Raw genomic sequence first — 26,331 nt, 5'->3', positions numbered from 1 at the left:
AATGCACAATGTGTTAGGATCACAAATATAAATACGGGCAAAGTAGAGATCTACATACCCAATCTTGTATAATTCCTTCTCCAATATTTCCTGTTAAATCTTCACCAGGTCGAAGTCCATGTTCATCTACAAAGTCTTTATATTGTTTTGAATATTTTCTATACTTTGGCTTGTTTATTTTTCTATAAAAGTTACCGAAGTTCTTACGTAATAAATCTGATAGTTTTGAACCAGTTTTTCTCATAAGTGGCTTTAATGGGCTGGTGAGTTTTGAAAGCAATTTTCCTTCTGCTGCACTTCTTACATTTTCTAAAGGTCTGAATGGTTTCCCATCAAAAGCATCATTCAAGGCATTTGCACCTACATCAACTATAAAACTAATGGCCTCCTTTGCATATTTAACTTTTGGCAAAAGCTTTGAAGCGATGGAAGAAATAGGTCCGCCAGATAAAGCTCCAACTGCCATCGCGGTTGCAGCTCCTGTAAAAAATGCAACAAGTTCACTGTGTACATATGTTTGTTTCATTTAAGATATTGTAAAATCGTTCATCGAAAAATGCTTACATTGTGTATTGAGTATTACTGCATAGTCGTATAGTGAAGTATACATATTTGTGAATGGTAAATGTTGTAATTATGCATTGAGATAAGACCTAAATATAGATGTATAAGAACAGATAATTATGAAAAATTGTTTTATGAGTTAAGCAATTCGCTTAAGCAATTCTTTGACAAAGTTATATCAAATGACAAGTAAAGTAAGTCGCAAACGAACCAAGGACAGAATGAACAATATATTATTTTCGTAGGCCCTTTTGTATCTAATTTTCAATATAACATGATCTAAAGGACAAATATCTTAAATTTAGTCTCCATTAATTGTTGCATATTTGATAATATCATTATTTTTGTTACCTCCTAGGGTTATTTCCTCCCCAGTTAAATAGTTGATTGCTGCATATGATGCTACATTAACGATCGCTCCGTATGCCATTGGTATCAAAAACACTGGAAAGTCCCCCTTTGGATCAATAAAATGCACGGGATTATTGTATGAGTATGCATAAAAGTTTTTCAGCTTTCCGTCCAATGTTGAACGATCCATACTTAAAAAACGTCCATGCTCAGAATCATAAACCCTAGCTCTCATTATATAAAATTCTCTGTTCGAATCCAAACAAACAACTCCCCACTGTCCAACAAATTTAAAAGTATTTGGAATATTTTCCATTCCCAAATCTGATTTACCAAACGGATCGTACGTATAGGAATTTGCTAGATTGCCTGCTTTGTCAAGTATGCTCACCACAGAACTGTAAAATTCAAATATAATCAATGAATGAACATCGTATAATTTTTATACATATTGTGAGATAAATAATCACTTTTTTAATTGATTTGTTAAAAAAGATACACAGTACATTTACAGACAATATTTCGGCTAAAACAAAATTTGATTAAACAATCTTTGTCATAATACATACCTTGATAATAATATATTTGTTCATAACATAACTTTTGATTCAAGTCTCAAGTGAAAGTTCATTGATGAAAAATTACATGTTTGCTACAACGAAATTTTGTATTGGCGTATCGGATAATGGAAACAAAAATGTAACTTACCCTATTGGATCAAATTGGTAGTAATAATAACCGTCAGAGTTTTGCTGGGCAATAAGTCCAAGTTGGTCACCACCATAAAAATAATAAACAGTCTGCGTGGACGTATCGTTATATGGAATCTACAATTTACAGTTACATGAACCGATGTACAACTACCTTGAATTTAAAGCCTGTCTTATCCGTTTCAAAGAAAACATTTTGTATCAACTGTTAAAGTGTATTTATAAGACAACGGCTGATAATACAGCCATGCATAATGATCACTTTTACCAGGATACACAATTTTGATATTTATAAAACATGTTTGTCTATAAGTCCTTACCGTCTCCTTGGAGTTTTTGTTTAATTTTACAATATAAATTTCGATTATTCTGACAAAACCTAATATGAATTAATCGGGAAGACTACAGGTTAGATCTTGAAAATGATTCTAAGGAAAGCAAAAAAAAAAAAGAAAAAAAAAACCCTAGTGCCAATGCAAGGGGGTATCAAAGAGAAGCAAAAACACCTACGTTCGAGAATACACTAAAACACTAAAGCACGATCAACTCTATTCCCTCACAATAAAGCTGTTGTGAACTTAGTTGTTTGATAATGATTAGCAGTTTTTCTTGCTTCTTGAAACTCACCGACTGTGCATCCTATTGAATGTCATGTCCGGAATAGACGACGAAACGCAAGAACAAATATAGTTTATTGGTCGTCACTGACACAGATACTCTAAGACAATCGAATATATCATAATGTCGACTGTAAAAGTTCAAAGAGACGACTTCTGTTTTTAGACAGAATATGTCTGCTTCATATTTTCTGAACCAGCCGCTTTAAAGCCGTTTCCTCTCCCGTTGACGCAATGTGTATGTGTTACTTAATCAAAGGTTGTCGAGCATGCTTATTCATAACAAATAAATCGAAACATCGAATAAATTAGCGACACATTACTCTTAGACGGAATTATAGTTGGGCATAACATCTTAATTATACGATTTTAGAACGATGGAGATTTAATATTGTAACATATCGTTTCGAGCCATCCTATTTGAAATTCGATGGAAGGAAAACAAAGAAGACAAATAAACTAGTAAACAAACCTCTGCTAATATATCGTATCCGTAGGGCCCATACATGTCTACGACGTATGTAACGTCTCTGTCACTGCATGACTTCCTTATGATATTCTTCAGACCATCATAGTAGTGTTTACATTTTTTATTAGGTGTCGTATATCCTATAAGCATATTTTCTGAGTTAAATTGAAATTCTGTTTTAGATTTACCGTTCTTTTTTTTCAAATTGCCATTCTTGTCATGTATAAATGTTTGTTCGTTATTGTTAAACACTGTATACTGATTCAGTGAGTCTACATTGTATTCTTTGCGTTCTCCGTCACGGATATTTACTTTCCTATTTTTTCTCTTGTCGTATTCGTAGATTTCTTCTGATCCGTTTGGTCTCTTGAAGTAAGTTAACTGGCCAGACAAATCATATCGGAATTTCCAATCACCTTCTAAAGTATGAAGAGTTATTTTTCTTTTTCTTCTATCATATTTGTATTCAAATTTAGAGTTTAATCTTTTGTCTGGATAATGGTTATATATACCTTTTAGAAGACCTGTACTATCATAATAGTCATACAAGGTGAATGCTCCATTTCCGAGAACTTTCCTCGTTAACTGATCTTTAGAATTGTATTCTGCTGTTAAAAGAACTTCATCATCATACCTATTAATTACCTTTGACAACAAGTTTCTCGAATTGTATTCATATGTAACATCGTAGCTCTCTTCTGAAAGCGAAATTCCAGTTTTTTGAAAATTATCGTTAAACGTATAGTTCAGTTGTCTCTCTTTTACAAAATGACCGAATTTAACGTAACTCGGTAATCCTCTCTCGTCATATTTAAATGATGTTCGTCCAGTATTTGACTCAACTTCTTCTAATTGCTGATTATGGTCATACGAAAACGAGACAATTGCGTCGCCGGTTGATTTCAGAACCGGGTTTTTATACTCATTTATTTGTGTTATAACTGTGTGTCCTGATCTTGTGGTAAACTCGTCAACAACCGAGCTATAGTTATGGATTTCTGATGAGTTGTCTGGATATGTTACCAATGAAATTCTGCCTTGTTCATTATACGTTAATGTGTATTCATAATTTTCAACATCTTTGATAAGATTTAAACGCCCCTTTGAATCATAGGACATAATTAAGAAATCTCCATTTGCATCTGTATATGTAACTGTTTTAGAGTTTGGATCATGTACCTCTTCTGAAATTTTCTGAAATATACATAGAGCATATAAGCAATAAACTGAGAGATAAACACACATACACACACACACACACACACACACACTAACAAACAACAAATAAAACAATGGAAATAGCAATCACGGCAAGTCCATTGGTCACATGGAAACTCCGCACATTTACATTCATGATAAAGTATATAAAACTTTCGATGGAATTACTATTGATAATAGTTACTTACGGTATCACCTTGGTACACAGTTTTCTTGTTGAATGTTCTGACAATTTTCTCCACCGGGAAATGTTTTCGTCTTCGTAAAGCGACGTCCCCATTTTCATCATAAATAATGGTTAAATTTATATCATCTGGGTATGTTGTTATTCTTACTTGAGGTTCTCCCGTAAATTTGAATTTTTTCCGTGCGATAATTGTTTCATTTCTTGTAAGTTTCCACGCTGAAAGCCACCCTTCATCTGAGAACGTAAAATGTATTTTCTCCTTACTGGGATATGTGACTTTAACTAGAGAATTGCTTTTATCGTATTCAAAATATGTGATACCAAACTTGTCCTGTGTTGATACAAGTAGATTTCGGGAGAGTTCGTAGTTAAATGTGCTACAAAGGAGAAGAAATTTTACTAATATTCAATTTGATATAAAACTATAATGTTCTTTATTCATTCTTATTGCATTTTTAATCAGCGTTTCAAATGAACACCTGCAAAATCCGATAAAAAATCTGTCTGAATATACTCTTACAGACTTTAATAAATAAGAGTGACAGCAAAATTACCCAACAATAATCCGATTCATAACCAAGTCAAGTCCAATATAAAGCTGGCAAAATATATATAGCACCACCGGAGCAGCTAGAGCCGCAACGTTCCTGACTTGGTACAGGCATTTCAAACAAATTGGTGGGATAAATCTAGATTTTACAGCGCGCTATACCTCCTTCTTCCGTTGCGGCATGAATATTCCAGTGGTGATGAAAAAGCATTTGCATACATTTGCGTCATAATCGTCTAAAACCATCTTAAACGGAACTAATTATTGCATACTTGTAACATCTGAACTCATAGATTTTACAGTGATAGAGACTTAATATTGTAAGAGTAATCAAGGGGACCAAGGTTATAGCGGTAATCAAAAGAATGTAATCCAGGGACAAAGACCAGACATGGAAAACAGACATACACAACAAAGAACATAAAGTAACTAAAATCACACATACAAAGTAACAAAAGCAAATGAGCAACTAGGACTCCACTAAAAACTGGGAGCATGGACCAGGTACACCGGTAGGGTAAGCGTCCTCTTCTTTTCTAGAAACACCCGCCGAGTTGCTCATAAAAAGTCAAGTCCGAGGTAGACAAACGAGGAAATGAAAACTATCCCGTTGAATAAATCAGTTTTCATGGTGTAGATGGATACACCATAACGATCCACGAGTTCATGATGACGACCATAAAACTTCTGTAGTGATGACTTCAATCTTGTAGCAACATTACCCCGTTCCAGAAGCCTATTTATTAGAGTTCTAGTGCGATACAATAAGTCTGCGTAGTTTCGGCAAGCTCTGGCATAACGTATAAGTTGTGATATGAACATTCCATACGCAGGTGGTGAAGGGATGTTGCCACAGATGAAAGGAAAGTTGACAATTCTGAATGAAAAGTCATCACATTTGTCGTAAAGTTTGGTCAATAGTTTTCCTTTACCATCGATTTCAAAATGTAGGTCTAGATATGAGGCTGACTTCACAGTGTCTGTAGTATCCTTTATTTCAAGTTTTTTTTTGGGTAGGTGCGATGTATCAAATCCCCGAAATTATGATTGTTTAAAGATAATACGTCATCTATGTAGCGGAAACTGAGATTGAAGGATCTAGCCAAACGATATGCTTTCTTTCTGATCAGAACAGCTATAAAGTCAGCCTCATAAGAGTGAAGGAATAGGTCAGCAAGTAAAGGAGCACAATTTGTTCCCATTGGAATGCCAAACGTTTGTTGAAAAACACGTCCACCACACACGTCCACCACAACATATTGTTTCGAGCCATCCTATTTCAATTTCGACAGAAGGGCGACAAAGAAGACAATAAACTTATAATTTTGGTTTCAAGAGTTCCGCTGTTTTCACATTTTCGTCGTTGTATAATTATACTTTGTCACCCTATCTTACTTTTGTAATGTTATTAATATGAGTATTTATGTGAATAAGCGAGTTAATTTTAGTTAGTTATAATACGGTAATACTGAAACCTAAATTTATATGACTGCACTTACACATCCTGGTCGCTTCCCGTGTCGTTCTGTAATTCAATTCTTTCTATAAGTCCTCTTGAGTTATAAGAAACATCTATGTATGGACCTTCAGAGTGATGAATTCGGGATATCTGTCGTTTGTTGTAGTAAATCCTAACGAAACTACTGTCCTGTAGGGATATTATACATAGAAGTTTTCCATCAGAAGCTGAGTATACGTATGAAAGAGCTTGCTGGTTATTATGATACACAAAAGTAAGATCTGAAATAAAACCATACCGCTACTCACTATACTCTGTCTGCTTTAAAATAGTATCAGAAACAATTGTACGTACTATTTTTTTGTTTTTCGTGAAGTATTCACCAACTAATCGTAGTTTAATCGTATATTGATGGATTCTGATTCACCTATCCTTCAAAATATCACTTTTCAGTGTTTAATTTTCTTTTCTTTCATTAGCTAGCCATCGGCATGGTCATTTTGGTCATGTCTTTTTGATTAACTAATAGCATTCTTACGTTTGTTTTGAAACTGTTCCTTTTAGCATTTTCGTTAAGTAAACTTACATAATTTTTTTCATAACATTCGTTAACATACTTACTGTACAATATGCAGTCAGTAGTGTATAATTGATGTATTTGACCAAGGTATTCATTTGAGTACAGTCCTTGTTCTGTGCCAGTAAAATCATATTTCCTTCCATCAAACTTGAAGATAATCTTCCTGTCTGTCTCCGTAGCTATTTCAGTTTCCCTAAATGATACATACATTTACAACTGTCAGAAATGACTTACTTCAGACAGGAACAAAGTCAGGTTTTTTGTGACATATGTACTTGTCTAAAAAAAAAACAAGAATATTTATTTTGTACAAAATTTCTCGTACTCGTTAAAAAACTATACGGTTTTGTTTTCTATCAAGTTAGAGCTATTTCATTTGCTGTAAATTTTCCACTTTAAAATTCTTCGATTATCAAATAATTTTAATGTCACTCTCGTAAATTGGATTCTGCAATGTTTTGGTGTTTGAATTTACACCCATCATTTGGTCATTGGTTAACTCAAAAGGTTTCTGGTTGTTAAATGTATTATAGCTTTCTTTTCTTTTCTTTTCTTAATATGTTTTTAAGTACAAAATCGTCTTCAGAATATACAACACAATTCCCGATGGGACATTCCAACTCTCAACTTATGTAATTTATTATTAAGAAAAATATGTACCATAAGGGTAGCAGCCATCCTATGCCCATTGCACTCTCACGAAACCTCGATGATATTTTGGATGTGTACAATCTTTTAAACTCAAGGACAACATGACTTTTACGACATTTATTTCCTATCAAGTCAGCTTCATCAACTAGCAATGTATTTTCATTATGACCTTCAGCAAGATCAAGTAGAAGAGATACAATCTTTTGCAATTCATGCACTTGTCTTTCTGCAGCACTCAGCTGGTTCATAATACTTGATACTCTCCAATACAGAGATTCCCAGCTAAGGCCAACAATACTTAAGAAATTTTCCCATATAAGATTCCAAGCTTCTATACCAACTCCTTTTGTTCTTAACTCATCTTTAAAAAACAAATAAAAGTGGGGTCTTTTGTCGGAGGGTATAAGAGAGACACGTATGTTGCTTTGTCCAGTTCTTAAACCATCAATCTGTTTCAATTCTAAGTCATATCGTTCAAATGTTCCTGGTGGTAAAATACCACCCAAAGTATTTTTTGAACTTCCAATAAGAATAGAACTATATGAATATGAATCGGTCTTTTCCGTGTCATCTTGTGGGTACTTCATTTCAGCAGGCCCGGATGTGTTGATAAATAATAGTGGAGCTACTAAATCAGTGAGTCCAGCGTTTTTTACGAAGATATTGATGCGTCCTGTTTGTCCTGGCAGTAGTGCCTCAGATGATTCGATTTTAGTTGATAATCGTCCTACTTCGCCAGATACTACCATAACAGCATTAAAGAAACGAGTATCATTACTTGATTCTTTGTCTTTCATGATAATTGAATATGTGTTTCCTTCGCTACAATTTCGAAAGTCAAAAGTAGCATATAGAACAGTTGAAGATAATATAATAATTTGCACAGGCCTAAATTCTGAATGCAAATCGTTATATAAATGTATATCGATTTCATCAGGATATTCTGTTCCTTCAATTCGTATTGAGGTGTTTCCTAATGTTGAAACAATGGTCGGAGCAACGTTGATTATTTCAAATTTAGCGATTCTAGCTGACACAGTTATATTTCGGACATCATTTGAAACATCTATCATAGACAATGCAATATAGTAAGAACCTGATTTTGTGTTTGGAATTGTAAGTGTCTTATTCATTTGAAAAGGGTTTGAGGACACGACATCAAAATCCGTATCTGTCGCTACGGAGCCATATTTCACCTTGATGAAATAATAACTTTTTGTTCCTGAAGATGTTCGAATAACCAACGTCTCATCGGAAGTTACGTTCGGAACCATTAAAAGTTCTGTTGAACGTGCGTTTTCAAACTGTACGGTAAACGAAGAATCTAAACGAAGAATGTCAATTGACACTTTAGTAATTTCATTACTTATTCCAATGTTATTTTCCAAGTTATAGTCAGGAACATTACAGCGTGATTTAACTATTGTAAAGTACGATGCATCATTTACTGTCGGTGTTACTTCAGTTTTCTGAAAGGATAAATCCGATTGTGTTCCATATGTGTGGTAAGGGTTAATTGAAACGAATCCACACGCTGGTGACCCAATCCACTGGTCATCGATGTCGAAATTGTTGTCAATCGACAGAAAAACAGAGTCGCATTTATAGCCCTCTATCTCGGTACTGCCGTTGTTACGTAGTTTCCAGCTGACGATAAAGTCATCTCCGTGTTTCACATTTTTTGTTGCTTCAACGTCAACAACTGCTACGTCATTTGAAAAAACCTCTTCAATGGATATTGGTAAAACGAATAAGTTATCAGATTCATCGTTTTCGACGATATCGTCGCCACTATCTACATTAATGATTACAAAATAGTTTTTACTCTTGAGATCAAATGGAATAAATACAAAAACTTGGTCATAAATAGACTGCCTTTGATGCAAAAATTCATGGTTATATTTTTCTTTTAATTTTATATCAAAGGGATCTAGATCGAAATCATCACTAAGATGGAAACTGCTTAGAAATTTGTTCGACGTTCGCATGCTTCCAACATTCGTGATATTTAAGAAAATTTTATATGGTTGACCACTTTTGATTATTTTACTTTCTACATTCGCTACAACATACAAATTTGGTAAATTTGTTGTATCAATTACTACCGGATCTTGATCTGGAAAACTAAACGAAGTTTGATAATCAGTATCAAAAATCGCTGTTTCTTGAACATTGCTTATGGATAGGAAGTAAAGATAAAACTCTCCTTTTATCCATGTTGGGAGATTAACTGTCTCGTTTGTGGCATACCAGTCTCGGGTATCTAATGCACTCGTATGGATTCTGGAAGATATTAGTATTCCAGTTTCAAACACGCTCTGTTTTGAAGCGTCATGAGTATTAAAAATATAAACTAGATCCTTCCATGATGATACATGCGTTCTTAAATCGCCCATATTTTTAACAATGTAGTGAATTCTTATCTTACCACCAGGCGGAATCACTTTTTCACTCACGCTTAGATGTGTTACATGTAAATCAAGTTTCGGAACCTTTTGTGGTGGAATGAAGATTGATCGGCTACTGTATAAAAAATTATTGTTTTCACTGTCGAATTCATCAATATCGTTTTCGTAGTCAGTTATAACGTATAAATAGTAGGTGCCAATTGATGTGTAAGGCATTACAACAGTTTCTGAAAATGTGTAGGAACCTCCAGTTTCTAGCCTATTAGTCACAGGAACAGATTTTATTATTGATAATTTGTCGAACAAGCTACCCCATTCAGAATGAAGTTCTGGAGACATACCTATTGCATCTGTCCACGTCTTAACTTCAGGCATGGAGTTACCTCTGTTAGTTACTGTCCAAGTAATAGACAATACAGCATAATCTTTTTCTTCTCTAACAAATAAAGATTTGACTGAAACAACTAATAAGTCAGGTGAAGGGGGTTTTAGGACAGAAATGCGTATTGACCTAACATTGTTCTGAAGCCGTAAATTTTCAGTTCCTTCAAAAAGGTAACCTTGGGTATCAGCGAAACAATGAAGAAAATAATCTCCATGTATAGTCCGTGGTACAACCATACTAAGTGTCACGGACATATTAGCTACATTTGTATCATTCCATGTCAAAACCACTGACTCGTTCACCATAGGTGATAGATTGGTTTTGGTTTCAGACAAAATCAAACTTTGAATCCATTGCTGGTTAGATTTCATGTTTGAACCTGCATTACCAACGTTACATTCAATGTCGATTTCATTACCACTATATACTACAGGTGTTTTCACGTAAAATTCTGATATAAACAAATCAGGAGCAAGCAAAGGGATACTTAAGTATTCAGATGACTTTAAATTGTTTATTCTATTTTTTTCCGCTGTTCTATGAAACGCATCCGTCAGCACTTTGAATGCAACAGTGCCATATACCTGCGGTGGCAGATTAATTTCTTGCCTAACTTTGTATGTCTCATTTGATCTCATTTGTTGATGTGAATGGTCGTATAACCAATCGGCCTCTAATTGAAAATTGTGTTTGTTCTGGTTGTACGAAATCGTTAGTTTATCAATCCAACTGTCTTCCAACGTTCGCCCTTGTCCTTCATTCTTTACATACCAACAAATATTAACAATGTTTTCCCAAGAGGTGCTATTTAAGGTTACTGTAATATTGTAGACTTCAAGGTCAGGTAAAAGTTGTTCAATTGTGATATTTTTTATCAAAATATTGTTTTCTGTGTTAAGGTACTCAAACACATCATTTCTGTAGTCTACCTGTACTTTGATGGTGTATAAACCTGTAGCAATATCGGAAGATAAACTTGTTGTTAATGTTCTACTGTAGGTTTCGCCTCTTTCAAAAATACCATAGAATGATTTCTGTCCTAACAAGATTGATGTGCTCGGCTGTTGTGTACTGACTAATTCCTGCAAGGATATAATATACACTCACAGACAAAAGTAAAACCAAACTGGTGTACATCCACAGTATTTTTGATACTGAATAATGTTTTTTTTTCTTTTGTGAACAATTTCTGTACTCTTATTGTATCTGCATGTCAGTTGATTGAAACAGGAATAAAATAAACATGATAAAGAGTTTTTGACTTTCACTATTATCACTATCGCTAAAATTACCATTTTAGATGCCTAAAATTACACCATTTTGTGTACAAGTTGGAAACATCACATGCGATTATTATTAAGTAAATTGTGATATACACGTGGAGTGATATTCTACAGTGATACATGACAATGGTGGAAATTCATCCGTATGAAATTAAGATTAAACGTAAAATTCAGATAGGAATTAAATTTGATCATCAAAGACTATAACTAATTTCATATAAACAGGTTACAAGAAATACACATTAAAATATACCTGTCATTACTGCTTACGTAAATGTAATCCTTTTTTCATATGAAAGAAGTCTACGTTTATTTCAGATGTACATTCTTAATTTTATGCAAAAAACAAACTGTTTTTCTTAGATAAACTTTTTTTAAAGCCAGTTAACTGACTAACCATACATTTTCTGTTACACATCTCACCCTTAGAGCATTACCAACGTACATAGATAGTGCCAATGTTTTGACTCAATGTTTTAAATCATTTTGACGACATATAATGCTTAATTTACATGTAGTCACTCCAATATATTAATGCTGTTTTAGAAGAATACTTTTCTAAAGTTAAGAAGTCTTAACGTCCTTTATCATAAACACGAAAGTACATGAAAGAAAGTACGAGTAGATGAACGTGTAGGCCTTTCCTGTGTAGCGTGTAGGCCTTTCCTGTGTAACTTGTAGGCCTTTCCTGTGTACGTAAAGAGTATTTTTCTCTGTATTTGAAGCTTTAATGGAATAATCTTTATAGGGAGACAATGCCAATCAAATATTCTTTAAACTTCATTGTTCTATAGAATAAGTGTAAACTTTTTTGAAAAAAAAAGGAATCTTTTAGATATTTGTTATTTCAATGTTATAAATAGTACACTCTGTAGCTCTACAGAAAATTATATATTTTTATATAAAGTCTTTAACAAAATGTCTCCAAACCGGACCCTCAGAAAACCGTGTTTCCCTTCAAACCGGCCGTTTTCAAAAGTCCTGGCCGATATACCTTAAAACCTGTGTGTTTTGTCTTCAATAGACCGGCCACCCCCTAAAACCGCACCTCGGCCGGTTTTTCACAGTTTTAGTTACATATTTCAAATAAAAACAACCTCTCCGGCTGCCCGGTTATTGTTCACCTGTAATAAATGTGTCAACAAAACTGTTAATGATTACGTAATTTTACGTAATTAATACTTCATTCACTGACCGGTTTGCATTTCATCAGTGGACAGATGATAATTGAGAGGGACAGTAGTTTAAACACCAAATTTACTCCAGACATTACATTTTGTCACTGTTTGGCTGTTAATTGGTGTGTACACAGGTCAGGCAACCGGGTCACTTAATAGTACGATCTTATAACTGTCAATTAATATGACCTGTGCCCAAGCCTAAACAACATAGGAGTGAAATTATAAGACTTTGTTGACCGGTTTTTAGAAGTTTCACATTTATTGTGCATATTATTAAAATACGCTAATCTAAAGGAATAATCGATTTTATATGTGATGTTTTACGAGTCGTTGAAATACATCTTCGAGTTATCTATATAGGCCCGCCCACAGTAAAGTGTTGATCACTGTGCATTGCATATTTTCAATGCATTTCTAAAACAAAACTCAAAATAAAATTGAAAAAAAAACATACGGAATACAATTATAAGGATTGAATGTTTCATTTTTGATGTTTTTAGGCGTGTAAAAGCGTTGACCATATCACTTGTCAGACATGACTCACAAGCGCGCTTTTAAAATTTGCTACGGTCAACGCTTTTATTATACAGATGAAACATCAAAAATGAAATATGCACTTCATAAATGATACCTATATTGTAACATAGGGTTAGGTTGCTATAAGATTGAAGTCATCACTACAGGTGTTTTGTTGTCGTCATCATGAACTATCCTTTTCCCTATACCTCGGACTTGACTGTTTATGAGAAACTCGGCAGGTGTTTCTAGGAAAGCAGAGGACGCTGACCCTACCGGTGCATCTGGTCCATGCTTCCACTTTTTCATGGAGTCCGAGTTGCTCATTAATACTTTTGTTAATTTGTATGAACTATTTTAGTTACTTTTTTGTTTTTGTCTGTTTTCCATGTCTGGTATTTGTCCCTGGATTACGTTCTTTTGATTCCCGCTAAAATGTTGGTTCCCTTGATTACTCTTGAAGACACTTATATTTTCTTACCACTTTATCGATCCAATATTTAACGTACGGTGCACGAAACCCGTCATTGGCTACTGTCCATCTTACAGTCATATCATCACCAGTCGATATATATCCTTCTGCCTGTATTGATGTCACCACCAAGTCTGGCGGAGGTGTAAGAACAATATCTAGGTTCTGTAAAATTAACCTATCTGAGTATATTGATTAAAAAATATTTTTTGTTATATCTTGTTTGCTGGTTAGCAAATTGCCGATGTAAAATTAAACAAAGGATTTTGGCCATTTTTCCAAAGATTTTGACCATGAGTAGAGCCAATTTGAAGAGCTGTCCACATGTCAGGGATTTTCATTGGAGTTCCAAAAAAAAAGCAAATGTGTGAAAATTTTGATAGATGAAAAATACAACAAGGACGAGGGTTCATAACACTCTGTAGTGCCTACTAAAAGAAACGAAATTATCTCCCTCTAGTAAAAAAAATTATAACAATTTGTTTTATCTTCCTTATAACAAAATTTAAAAAAAGTTACTTTCGTTTACAAACGAAATAAAGAAAGCTATATGCGTATTCAACCAGTATATGTTGAATAAAGTTACACCTTGGTGTTTTATTTTACACTATTTGTTTGATTTACATAGTAATTGTGTGTTAGATTTTAGACTGTAAAACCTAGTCAGAGACATTTTTCCCTTATGTTTAAAATTTGGGTATGTTGAGTTTTTTTGTAGTCGATATCAAGTTAATCTTCAGTGCCCTACGTAAGAGTCATGATTTTTACAATCACGTATGTTTCCTTGTAAAGAATCTTTACTTCAATCTACGCATAAAAAGCTATAAGCAACCAAACATTTCTGTCTCCCGTTCCGTAAAGTTGTTTTCTACAATGATTGACACAATTAAACATACGGTTATATAAAATTTGGTGATCAAAGAGAGTGTTCGGCTTCAAGCGGAATCAACAGAGAAGAGACAAAAAACCAAATCATATGTTACCATTGCCTCCTCAACTACTTGGTAGGACTGCATCAGAGAATCTGATATTTCTTATGCTTCTCTACAAACAGACAGACAGACGGACAGACAGACAGATAGACCGCTAGATAGACAGATTCCTGCTGCGCCGTGTTTCATATTTTCTTAATTAGCACAATAGGTAAAACACCAAAAAGCACGTATATGTATAATTCATTGTTGATACATTTGTCATTACTTTTAGCTAAAACCAATGAATTTAAAACTTCGTAAGTTTTAAGATATATAAACGAGAAAAAAAAAAAACAAAAACAAACAAAAACAAAAACAAAAAACAAATGACACTTTTTCAATAAGCTAACGATTGCGAATTGTACTAAATTGATATAGGAACGTTTGAAATAAATTCATCTGTATATAGGTGTTAATTTCTCCGCTTTCAACGGGAGATTCTTGGCATTTCAACATACATTCCGTTATCTCCAATTGTCTTGTTCGTCTCCCGGTATGTGCTTAAAACCTGTGGCTTTTGGAACTTTCGGTATTCACCAGTCACCAAAATGGGGAGAAAAAGGGAAGTCATGAAGCTCAGAAATGACATACTTTAATTTTGGAACACAATTGCAGTTTCATTTTTTTATAAATACCAATTAAGTGTTGTAATGTTTGAAATTAATCTATTATAAATTTTAGCGTAGTCAAAAACTACTTCTGTTTAATTGTCACGTGGATATTCTTAGCACAAAACCTCAAATGGTTCGCACCCAGGCCACGCTATATAACCTACACCGAACACGAAAGAAATGTTGATTTATTTCCAAATTATATTATGAGCAGGAATTTCAAGTGAGTGGATTTTATGCAACACCAAAATGCGTAAATAATTTAACAAACATCTTGTATATAAACTTTGCAATAGCGAATGAACTGTGTTGCTACATTTATTACAAACAAAATTATCTGTAGAGAGTGTGGTACTGGTTTCTATAGGCTAATGCTTATACATGTACCAGTTTATAAAAAAAAAAAACTCTCGGTAGACACAAAAGTAAATCATTATGAAGAACACAGAGACTTTTATAAGTATACTATAGCAAACAAGTATTGAAAACAAACGGTTTAATTAGGTACCACGTATGATCAGGCGTTTAATCATGTGACAGTTAGCTACGTCACATGATACATAGTTTAAGGTAAAGTTGGACACAGTCATTTTTGAAGCGATTTCTAGCTTGAATGTTGAAAGTTCTTTTTAATAAATGGACATAGAGATCCAGCGTTAACCAAAAAATCCTTTCTCCTGTGAATGAATAAATGCATACTTTTAGTTTCAATCTTGTTTGGTTAATGCTGGATATCACTATGAAATAAGTTGCAAAAGAGTAAACCATGCTATTGTATTTACTGAATTGCCTTCACGACGGTTTTTGCGCAATCGTTTCTCGATCGTTACTTTTTTTAAATTACTAACTTACAATACAAATTATATGATTATTTAGCTTTCTTCCGAATTTTTAACAATTTGTTTACCAATTATTTCAGTAGGCAGAATAAGGCCTTATTGGCCATCATCATCAACAAAAATCATTGAAATTGCATTTTCGATATTTGGTTTTTAAAGAACACTTTGAGTCGGGAATTCCGATAGAAATCACATCAGCAACTGTCACAGTGTATTATCTTTTGCCTGGTGTCCAAGATTTTATATTCTTTAAGCACAAGATGGTTGTTAATGTGCTTTTAGGTCAAAGGGGAACGTTTTCGTTAAAAAAAAATAAGATACTAAAACAGTTAATGTTATGTAGTTTATTACGACTGAATTATTATGTATTGTCCGTAGCCTAACTAGTTTGACAGTCATCCCCTGCATAAGTATAAATCCAAAGGTTTTTGGTTCGAGTCTGAAACGGGAATATTGTTTATGTTTTGAAGCTTTTGAGAAAAAAGTAATCATTTAAATGTAATGCTTACTTTCGATAATCGATCAGTCATATTTTATTACAGGAAAATTTGTTAATTTAAAAGTTTTTGTTGTTACATCTATTTTCTAGGTGTTTCCCAATCAACTAAATATAACATCGATTCGTGACGTATCTTGATGCATAAATATATCATTTACTTGTTAGTGAGTTTCAATGAATAAAATTCAGGGAAAGTAGGCCCAAACCCTTTGACAATTGTTACAATGATTACAAGTACCTATGCGCAACCATGGCAACCATGGCTAACAGTTTTAATTATCATATTATAGTATGGTTGATTTAATAAGAAATATGTATATGACGCACACACACATACACACACACACACACACTAGCAAAACAAAAAGAAAAAACACAAAACAAGAAGCGAAACACAGAGAACAAACACAATTCAAAACAAACAAAAAACCTTAACTGTGTCCTTTTAAATGATTTTAATCCTCCATTTTGTGCTCAATTACGTTCATTTGTCATATGAGAACTACAGAATTCCAAACTGTGATGTGTGTTTCATGTAATAAAATCATTGCATTCAGGTAGATGATACTTATTACATGATGCATTCTTTTCTGTCACCTTGCAAAATCATGCAAATATACTTATTTGCTGCTAACTAAAAGTATTTTAAATGATGTGAAAATAATATGTTTAAACTTTTTCAAATGATTTTTTACGTAAGAAATAGTACAAATAGTTAAATATAAAATACATTGATAAAAAACAATTTTCAAGGGTAGAATATGATTTGTGTACACCACTTTAAGGCTTAAGTATATACCTCTAAAGCTTTTCTATTGTTATCATCGTCGTAGTTTTCAAAGACGTGTGATGATCTATCTGTCCATACAATGATTGAAAAATTACCAAATATTTTTCGTGGAATATTAACAACTTTTTTTACATCGTAGGACTCGTCTGGAATCAGTCGGCCAAATCTGTAGTAGGAACCTAGTGTTCCCTGATCTAAAATATTCTAAATTCTATGAAATGATAGTTAACGCAATATGTTATAGGCAAAAACAAATGTGGATTGTCCAGGAAAGAAGATAATATTTCAATGATCAAGACTCATAAGTTGATCGGAGATCAGTACACAAGGTTGAAAATAGTTGATATTTAATGGTTGCTTCATTCTAATGTGTATCAAAACGCAACAACTTGATAACCAAAAGAACCTCTTTACGACCGTATAATATTTTAAGGTTGTTTATATAAGTAATCAAAATAGAAAACATCATTTAAAAAGAAATTTCAATTCAAGATGACGCTTATCTATCACCTATACTGTAAATTGTAAAACAATACTTAAAAAGACATTAAATGAGAGACAAATTGTTGTTGTTTTATTCGACAACTCGCTCGAAGGAAAGTTAAATCTACATACAAGTTAGTCCATCTTGTGACCAGTATATTTTGTCGATCCAGTAATTAGCCGTCGTTGGACCATCTCCATTATTTCGAACGGAATACAGCACTGTTATTTCTGATCCTAGATAACAGATGATAACAAATATCTATTACAAATTTCGATATTTATTATATCTACGTCAGCCCAAAATCATATCACAATAAAGGTAGTTCAAATTGGTAGAACGGAACTATTTCTCTAATAAAACAACCTGTAAGGAGTTATAGTATTTTTGTAATTTTCTATTTATTTATTGTGAAATATAAGGTAAACAAGAAGCTCCAGGTGGCCAAATTTACAGGAAAAACGTGGAACTAAGCATATTAAAAACTTATATCAGCCTTTCATGGTGATCCTTCTTAAAAGTTTGGAGATTTGGGGTAAAGTAGGCCTTAACTGAAATAATTCAAAGTTTTACCTCCATTTAAACCACTTTTATGAAAAAAAAAACAGAAGTCGTTTTATACTATCTGAATGTGTGACTGAGCAATCTAGGAAATATGTTTAAGTTCTATGAGAGTATTTCTATCTCTATATTTTATAGTTTTTTTAAAAGATATACTTTATTTTTCCTCTTTTAGTCATACTTAATTAGTTTAAAATGTAAATTCCGTCATCAAAACTAATTTCTGGTATTTTCTTGGTATGTACTAAAGTGTGGAATGGCGTTGGTGATGTGGTTTTAGAAAATGGTACTACTATGAATAAAAAGCATTTTTAGCCTCATTTAGATGAAAATATGCATACTTATGCAGTAATCTAAGTAAATTTATATTCAAAAAGTGTTCTGACAACAACTTATGATGATTCCAAAGCATACATCTGAAATATCATATATTGATACATTCATGTCAAAAATCATACTTAATGTAAGTGGGGTAGGTATAGAAATATGCTTTTGAGGATAAGACAAATGAAAGAAAATAACTGATTTCATTATAGAAAATCTCAATAATAATTTTCGACTTATAATATGACTTGAATTTAAATTGTTAGGTTTCAAGTTGTCGGTATAGGTAGAACAGTACTATTTCTCATTATTTTAGGTTGGCCTTTCGTGTACTCTATTTAGGAAAATACTTTCGGACACTGTGATTATACATATTGTGCCGATACCCAAAATGTTTTATTTATTTCAGGCTCTAACATTATTATACTTTTAAAAAATTGTATTATATTTTTTGAAAACCATTTTATATTGATATCATAATTTTTAAAAATTTATGTGCCATTCGCAGAAAAAGGGGGAAAGTTTGACCCCAAACATTATACGCTTAAAATACCAAAGAATCGAGACGTTTATGCTATGACTTTGAACACAGTTTTAGTTAGGGAAATGAAGATATTACTGGAAAAGTCAGATTATAGCTCCATTTTAAAGGGTGAATTTTTCAAAGGTTTAACTATATTATCGCCTATGGGAAATAAATAATACCGTTCTACCATTTCTCTGAACCTTGATTGTTTTTCCCGATGATACTTGAACAATAAAGGACATGTCATATAGACATGATATATATATATATATATATATATATATATATATATATATATATATATATATATATATATATATATATATATATATTATTGTATATATCGAAATTTTTAATATACAATGTATGTATCCATGTTGAAAAATTCTTTGGCTTTTGTTTGTATGTTAATATAGTATTTATCACGAACTTGGCATAAATAATATTGATTACCTGAAAAAAACGTTTGCCCTCCTAACACTCTAATATCATCAATCACTAAATCAGGAGGAGGAGTTAGATGAACGTCTATTCGACTGTCACTCATTTGGATATTATTTGAGGTATTGAAGTCTCTGTATGATGTTTCTACAAATATTCTTATGAATCCTATATCCTCCTCACGTAGAGATACCTGGCGAATGATTAAAAATATGTAATATTGGTAATAACTCAATCATAATTTTTCAATAACAAGCTTTAATGCCAGCTAAGATATCATATTCTGCATTTAAATAGCATCTATATTAAACATTGGGATATATATCGTACACGTTCATGAAACATTTATCACCGTCATATCACATAATTCAAGTTGTGCCCTTTATAAAAATACACACTAAACTAAGCGTGTTATAATAAAAATGTTAAAGTTGTTTGCTTTAATGCCATCTTTTAGTTTTCAGGTTGATTTTCTTCTTTTAACGACATCTTGCAGTGATTAAAATTGATTGTCCTGTTTTGGTTAGTAGACCACCGATAATTTCCCACATATCATTTCGGTCATGTTACAGTTAAACATGTTATAGCAATACTGTTTTGGACTTCTATATCATAGCTGTCAACTTCACTGGCGTCATAAACTGTTCATATCGTAGTCTATCACACTCTTATCACACTCTTATCACAATTGTATACCCTCGATACAAGCAAGTTGTTTGGAATGATATAAGAGTGTTGGGTCGATACCGTGAGAGTTAACACAAATATAAGAAAGATCGTTATTTATATGTCTTGGGTCTTGTAATATTATGTATTACATATTACAGGTCTGGTATTTTAAAAAGTTTAAGAAACAACTTCCAAGTGCAAGATTGTTATTTTGCTAGTAAAGTGTCGCTGTGATACTTTGAGTTATTTTTGACCAAATTTAAAATTTACAGAAGTTCATGCAACCAATTTGTTTTCTATTTCCGGAATAGCGATTATCCGTGTTTATTTATTTAGAACATCTTCCTCTGGGCAGATATGGCAATATTTAATTTTATTTTAATCTTTCATAACAGTTGATCTACCAGAAGGAATAAACGGAATTGAGCTACCTTTTCGTATGGAAATTTAGCGCCGTCTTTATTCGTAATTCGTATATGATAGTGATAACTAATATTTCAATGAGATAATACGTTCATCATAAATATAACCAGTTCATCAAAAGATTAAAAGTATACCATAGTTATCAAAGTGGTAATTAGTGTATCATAGTTATCAGAGTGGTGATCAGTATATCATAGTTATCAAAGTAGTGATTAGTGTATCATAGTTAACGAAATGGTTATAGATATATCATACTGACAACTGATACAAAATAATGAAAATAAGATAATTTTCCCATCAACTAAATACAAAATAAGAAATAATAAAGATAAATCAGGGCGTACAAGTATACACACTGTGCTACAAAAATTGAACGCATCGTGCTACAACCAATCGAACGCGCCGCACGACTAGTTATATACATTGAAGTATATTGGGACAAAACAGAGGTGAAAGAATATTTATTTGTTTACCGAAATTTTTTAAATCATTTTTAAAAACCATATCTGCCATGTTTTGTCGCTAACTATAACTATTTAAATACCTTTTTAGTTTAATTTTTGCATTTGTAAACTCTTCAATCATTCAGCTAAAAATATGTGTCATGACATTACTGTGAAAACGTTTAATGTTTTCATTATAACCTTACATATACAAATATATATTTGAATTTTTGCATTTGAACGTGTAGGCTGTTGTTATAAGAAACATTCATCATTAAAAGGAAACATTATTGAAAAAAATGAGTAATACTTGATAATTCGTTTGGTTATAATATCTATTATAAAATCTCATGAAGTCTTCATTGTGTATTTGCACCCAGTATGGCTATTTTATTGATTGGTTATCCAATACACGTGATGAATGTGTTTGGAGAAATGGAAAGAAAAATGACTGGTTATATAGTAACCCGTAAAGGAAATAAAAGACTAAGAGGAAATATATTAAAAGAAAATAATTTAAATGTTATAAATTTATACCTTATTATTTTCCTTACATTTTATTACAGTTCTTGCAAATGATAAAATTATTAATATATTGATAAATGTTGGATTAAAACCATTCGACTTTGCTCCTTTGTTTCCTTATTTTCATGGTTTTGTGATACCCTGTACTTAAACAGAGATTAAGCAAAACTTACAGATAATTCAGATGTGTATCCATCGTTTGGATACAAAATCTGCTGTTGTCTTTTAAAAAACCGTTTCCAGTCTCGATCCACCAAATTGTCTGAATAAGAGTAATAAATTTTGTCGTACCAACTCGTTCTTTGAGTTGTAGCACTTCCAATATTTCGAACGGACCATCTTACTACAAACTTCTGGCCAGAAAAGGCAACGTTTGGAATAAAAATGTCTTCAACAATTAGATCTACAACCTGTAATGTTTCAAAAGCCCATCTCGGACCGGGTATGCTTTTATTCGAGTTCATATGTATATCAAGTTGCCAATAGTATTTTGTGTTCGGTTTTAAGTTGTTCAAGTCATACGATGCTGAAATAATATTTGAAGCAAAATAATGTTCTGGCCTTTTATTACTAAAGAGCCACAAATAGAGACTATAAGTAGTGGCACCGGGATAAGGTATCCAACGGAGCGTCGGTGACAAGTTTACACGAGTTTGACTCTGTGTTGGAAACGTAGGAGACTCCAATTCTAAAACTTTTATCTGTTGAGTACCATTTATAGTCATACCACAGCCGTCAGACACAATCCATGTTCTTTCGAATGTAATATCACATTCACTAGGGTTTCTTGAATCTTCAAATGTGATATTTCTGAACTTCATACCACATGGGTGTTTCAATTGGTCATGAAAATAGTCTTCCATATCTAATGTAAATTGATCTATATCTCCACACGCGACCTCCCTCTCCTTGGTGAAGAGAAGTTTCGGATATTTCGGATATTGAAAATTAATTTTTTGGTACATTTTGACCTCATTTTCCGCATCATCAACAGCAATCCATGTCCGTTGAATTCCACAAAAATGTTTTGTATCGTCAACAAAATGTAGACTCACATCTCCACTAGTATCAGTAACGTTTGGGATCCCAGTGGCATTAACTGAAAAGTCATCTCCACAAATGACATTCTGATCAGGGAGTGGGAAAATGGTTGGTCTCGTGAAGTCTGAAAAAAGATCATAGCTTGCTTTTTTTTACCATACCCGGAAGAATGAAAATACAATAAATAAAATAACATTTTTACAAGAAAAAACATCACGAAAAGTAAAAAATTGTGCGAAATACAGATAAAGTTAAAATTGTCTTATCAACAAAGAAATTTTCATGTTCTCCTCGTCATCCAACATCCTTGTTTTTTAAAGACTTAAGATATATCAAGGATTCTTGTGAATGTAGTCATCAGTATTAAATATAATTAAGATGTCTCATTAAAGCGATATGTGAATATTGGTAATATTAACTTTTTCATGATAAACTAGACAAAATCCGTGGTATACGAAATAACTACCCATTTATCTTTTAATTGACTGGGTGCCGTATTTTGCATAAAAAGACCAGTGTCATAGTTATTTTAAGTACTTGAAACCGAGGCATGTTATTTTTACATTTTGCATTCATCATGTATTCTATTTAATACATAATTCTTCAAAAATACAGACTTTGTCTTTGTTAAATTCGTCGTAGCATTTCTTTAACATTACAATAAACAAAACAATAATAATATGATTGAAAGTAATGTCGTTTTTGTCACACGCCCAACTAAAACTATTATTTATAGTGTTTCAATCAGTATATAGAATCACGGAAAAACTGTTTTTCTTTTGTGTTTCTTATTTATCATGTAAGGTTTTAACCGTATGTGCCTGTATTTATTAAGAATGAACGTACAAAGAATGCAATAAAATTAACAATATACGATTGGTATGTACTTATTCACTGTTTTGTTTCAAATTTGAACAACTTATCGTAGCGTTACGTAAAAAAACTTGCAACATAAAACATTTTAATTTTTCTATTCTTAGGTTACCTGTGGTGAATACGTGAAGTGATACGTTGCATTCATTTCCAACACCATCTATTCCTTTCACAGCAAGTGTGTACGAAGTGTTATCCATCAAATCATATGGCTTGTAGGTTATTTCCAAACCTTCTCCACACTTATGAAATATAGAAGAATGACCAAGCTTCTCTAAGCTACAAAATGCTGTGCTGATCTCATTGAAACGGAACTCAAACTCCCGGCTATTATTAATTCGTTCAGGGATCGGCTCAACTGTCATTACTGGTGGAGTATGATCTACGAAAGGAATCATCTGATGCATGAGGTTTGAATTAATTTGAATCTAGTATTTTCGCATTTATTGTTGAAAGCAACATCTTTATTTCGTCATCATTCTTGTTCAAAGCAAAACATGGAAATACGGGGGAATAACCACACATAAAAGTACACGATAAAGACCTAACATGTAGAAATGTGAAACATGACTTCGAGAAATATACAATTTATTTCTTTTGAAATCTTCAAATAAAATTTTTACCTTATGTTAATTTTCATTGCCTGATTTATTGCTTTGTGAAATAAAGTTCAAATTCTGGCGGTTTAAAAACAAGAGGATCCTGAATTTCTCACCTGAACGAATTTTGCCTTTCAAGGGCAATAAATTTAACAAGAAGTTGTCAATTAATTTTGATTCAAAAAGACTTTGGTAGGACTCATTTCACTAATTGAAAGTTTCTTTCTACTTATCATAGTTTTCAAGATATTGGCTGAAAACTAAATAAAACCCTTCGCTTTTCAAGGGCAATTACTCTTACAAGGAGTTGTCTGACAACTTTTATCCATGAAGATTTTTGTAGGTCTTAAAATAAAGATCATTTCAACAATAAAACAAATTTGGGTAAATCTACAACTACTGTCTAACTCCTATGTTCTATTTTTAATAATAGCAGCTATGTTTTTCGACGGATCAAAACCCCCACATTAGTTTTATGCAGGATACCCCAAGGAACATTCATACCAAGTTTGGTTTTAACTGATCAAGTAGTGTCAGAGGAGAAGATCTTTGAAAGAAATAAACTTACAAATAGTGAAAAAAAAGTCGAAAAGGACAATAACCCCAACATGGCTTAATGGATTAAAACGAAATTTGAACACTTTTGCCGAGTGAGCTAAAATTGATAAAACGTTCGTTTTATGGTAATGTTTTGTTACCTTAATCTAATTTTGTTCTTTTCGGATGTGTTTCCAATACTTCAAAGTTATTCCCTAGATTTACATCATGAGACTTAGTTGAAGAGAATTATTTCGCCCTTGAGTGAATTTTGACGATGAGCTTTATTATTGTTGCTAGATTATTACCTGAGTATATTCAGTTACATTTTGACGGGTGCCTCTGTCGGAGCATGGCATGCTTACCCTTCCTGTGCACCTGATGTCACACCCGATTATTCGTGGGAGTTCATATTGCTAGTGCTTTAGTTTTTTCGTGTGATGTCTTTTTCCCTTTTATTTAGTTTCTATTTGTATTTTTTTATTCTGTTCGCTACATTGTGTATGTAGATCGTCTGTGTTTCTTGTGTACACGTTTAGACCATGTTTTGGGTTTTAACGGGGTTTAACATGTTTGAATCATCCCACTGCTGACACTTCGGTATTTTCTTGTCGATATTCGACCGACGAAATATAAACAAAACTACACAAAGAGAGTAGATATAATGCATCAGGATTAGCATTTGAATATGTTTTGATCAACATTGATAATTGATACCTGATTATAATCAATCTCATTCTTATTTTACACAGGCATGTTTTACCTATACGAAAGTTATGATGCCACGTATCTGCTTCATTTCCTTCTAAGTCTGTTGCATACACAAACATCGTGTACAAACCGTCTTTGAGATTTAAAACCGACATAGATCCATTACATAACACCTTAAGGGTTATATTTGGGCCGACAACCACGCATTTCGATATAACATCCTCATCATATCTCCATTCTACACTTATGTTACCACGTGATACCGAAGGGCTGGATAGAGGAGTAATGACAGGTGGCGTAATGTCCCCTTTAAAGTAAAGCAAGTGACATTTACAAAGGTATATGTGCTACTTGATGAATGCATTGTACAATTGTTCATTAGATCGTATCTTTTTCACAATGATAATGTACTGTATACTGAAAGTATTTGAATAATGTATTTTTGAATTATTCAACGTATAAATATGAATGTTTTAAAATTTCAAACCAAGCCATTCTTACTTTTTAGCTTTGACATATTTCATTCACAATTAACATGTAAATAGAACTTATCGGGTAACTTAAAATTACGTTCGACTTTGATTGTCTCATATTGCAGTTTCCCTTGTAATTTCAATTTTACTGTAAACACGAAATACAACATATATACATATATATGTATTACAATAAATTTGTATAATTAGTTATTAGATATTACTAACTTAGATTTCAGTAAATATTGATAATTACTAAACATCTTGGAAAATATATCGAATTCCTAATTTTACCAGTAGTCATGCATAATTAATGATTTTTCCCAAAAGTTTTAATTATTACAGAAACAAAAATAATTGCATTCTGAAGTATGCAAAGTATGAAAA

General features: G+C 32.6%; 1 protein-coding gene across 1 annotated transcript in view; it reads right to left on the bottom strand.

Annotated features, from left to right (window-relative positions):
• Positions 1–26,331, bottom strand: part of LOC148606795 (uncharacterized) — a 58,299-nt gene that overhangs the window by 14,847 nt on the left and 17,121 nt on the right. Inside the window, exons 11-25 of the mRNA XM_088547234.1 lie at positions 25,524–25,778; positions 23,737–24,006; positions 21,884–22,875; positions 19,663–19,843; positions 17,930–18,034; positions 17,324–17,508; positions 13,611–13,766; positions 7,366–11,231; positions 6,747–6,898; positions 6,166–6,406; positions 4,118–4,493; positions 2,715–3,905; positions 1,624–1,742; positions 916–1,313; positions 59–480 (exon numbers count right to left, since the gene is read on the bottom strand). Coding sequence (XP_088403360.1) covers positions 59–480; positions 916–1,313; positions 1,624–1,742; positions 2,715–3,905; positions 4,118–4,493; positions 6,166–6,406; positions 6,747–6,898; positions 7,366–11,231; positions 13,611–13,766; positions 17,324–17,508; positions 17,930–18,034; positions 19,663–19,843; positions 21,884–22,875; positions 23,737–24,006; positions 25,524–25,778 — 8,909 coding nt within the window. The remainder of the gene's footprint in view (positions 1–58; positions 481–915; positions 1,314–1,623; positions 1,743–2,714; positions 3,906–4,117; positions 4,494–6,165; positions 6,407–6,746; positions 6,899–7,365; positions 11,232–13,610; positions 13,767–17,323; positions 17,509–17,929; positions 18,035–19,662; positions 19,844–21,883; positions 22,876–23,736; positions 24,007–25,523; positions 25,779–26,331) is intronic.

The sequence above is a fragment of the Perna viridis genome, chromosome 9, assembly GCF_037379345.1.
Source record: "Perna viridis isolate PV_CMFRI_1.1 ecotype Kerala chromosome 9, ASM3737934v1, whole genome shotgun sequence".
Taxonomy (NCBI): Eukaryota; Metazoa; Mollusca; class Bivalvia; order Mytilida; family Mytilidae; genus Perna; species Perna viridis.
This window is presented reverse-complemented; position numbering and strand designations above follow the sequence as displayed.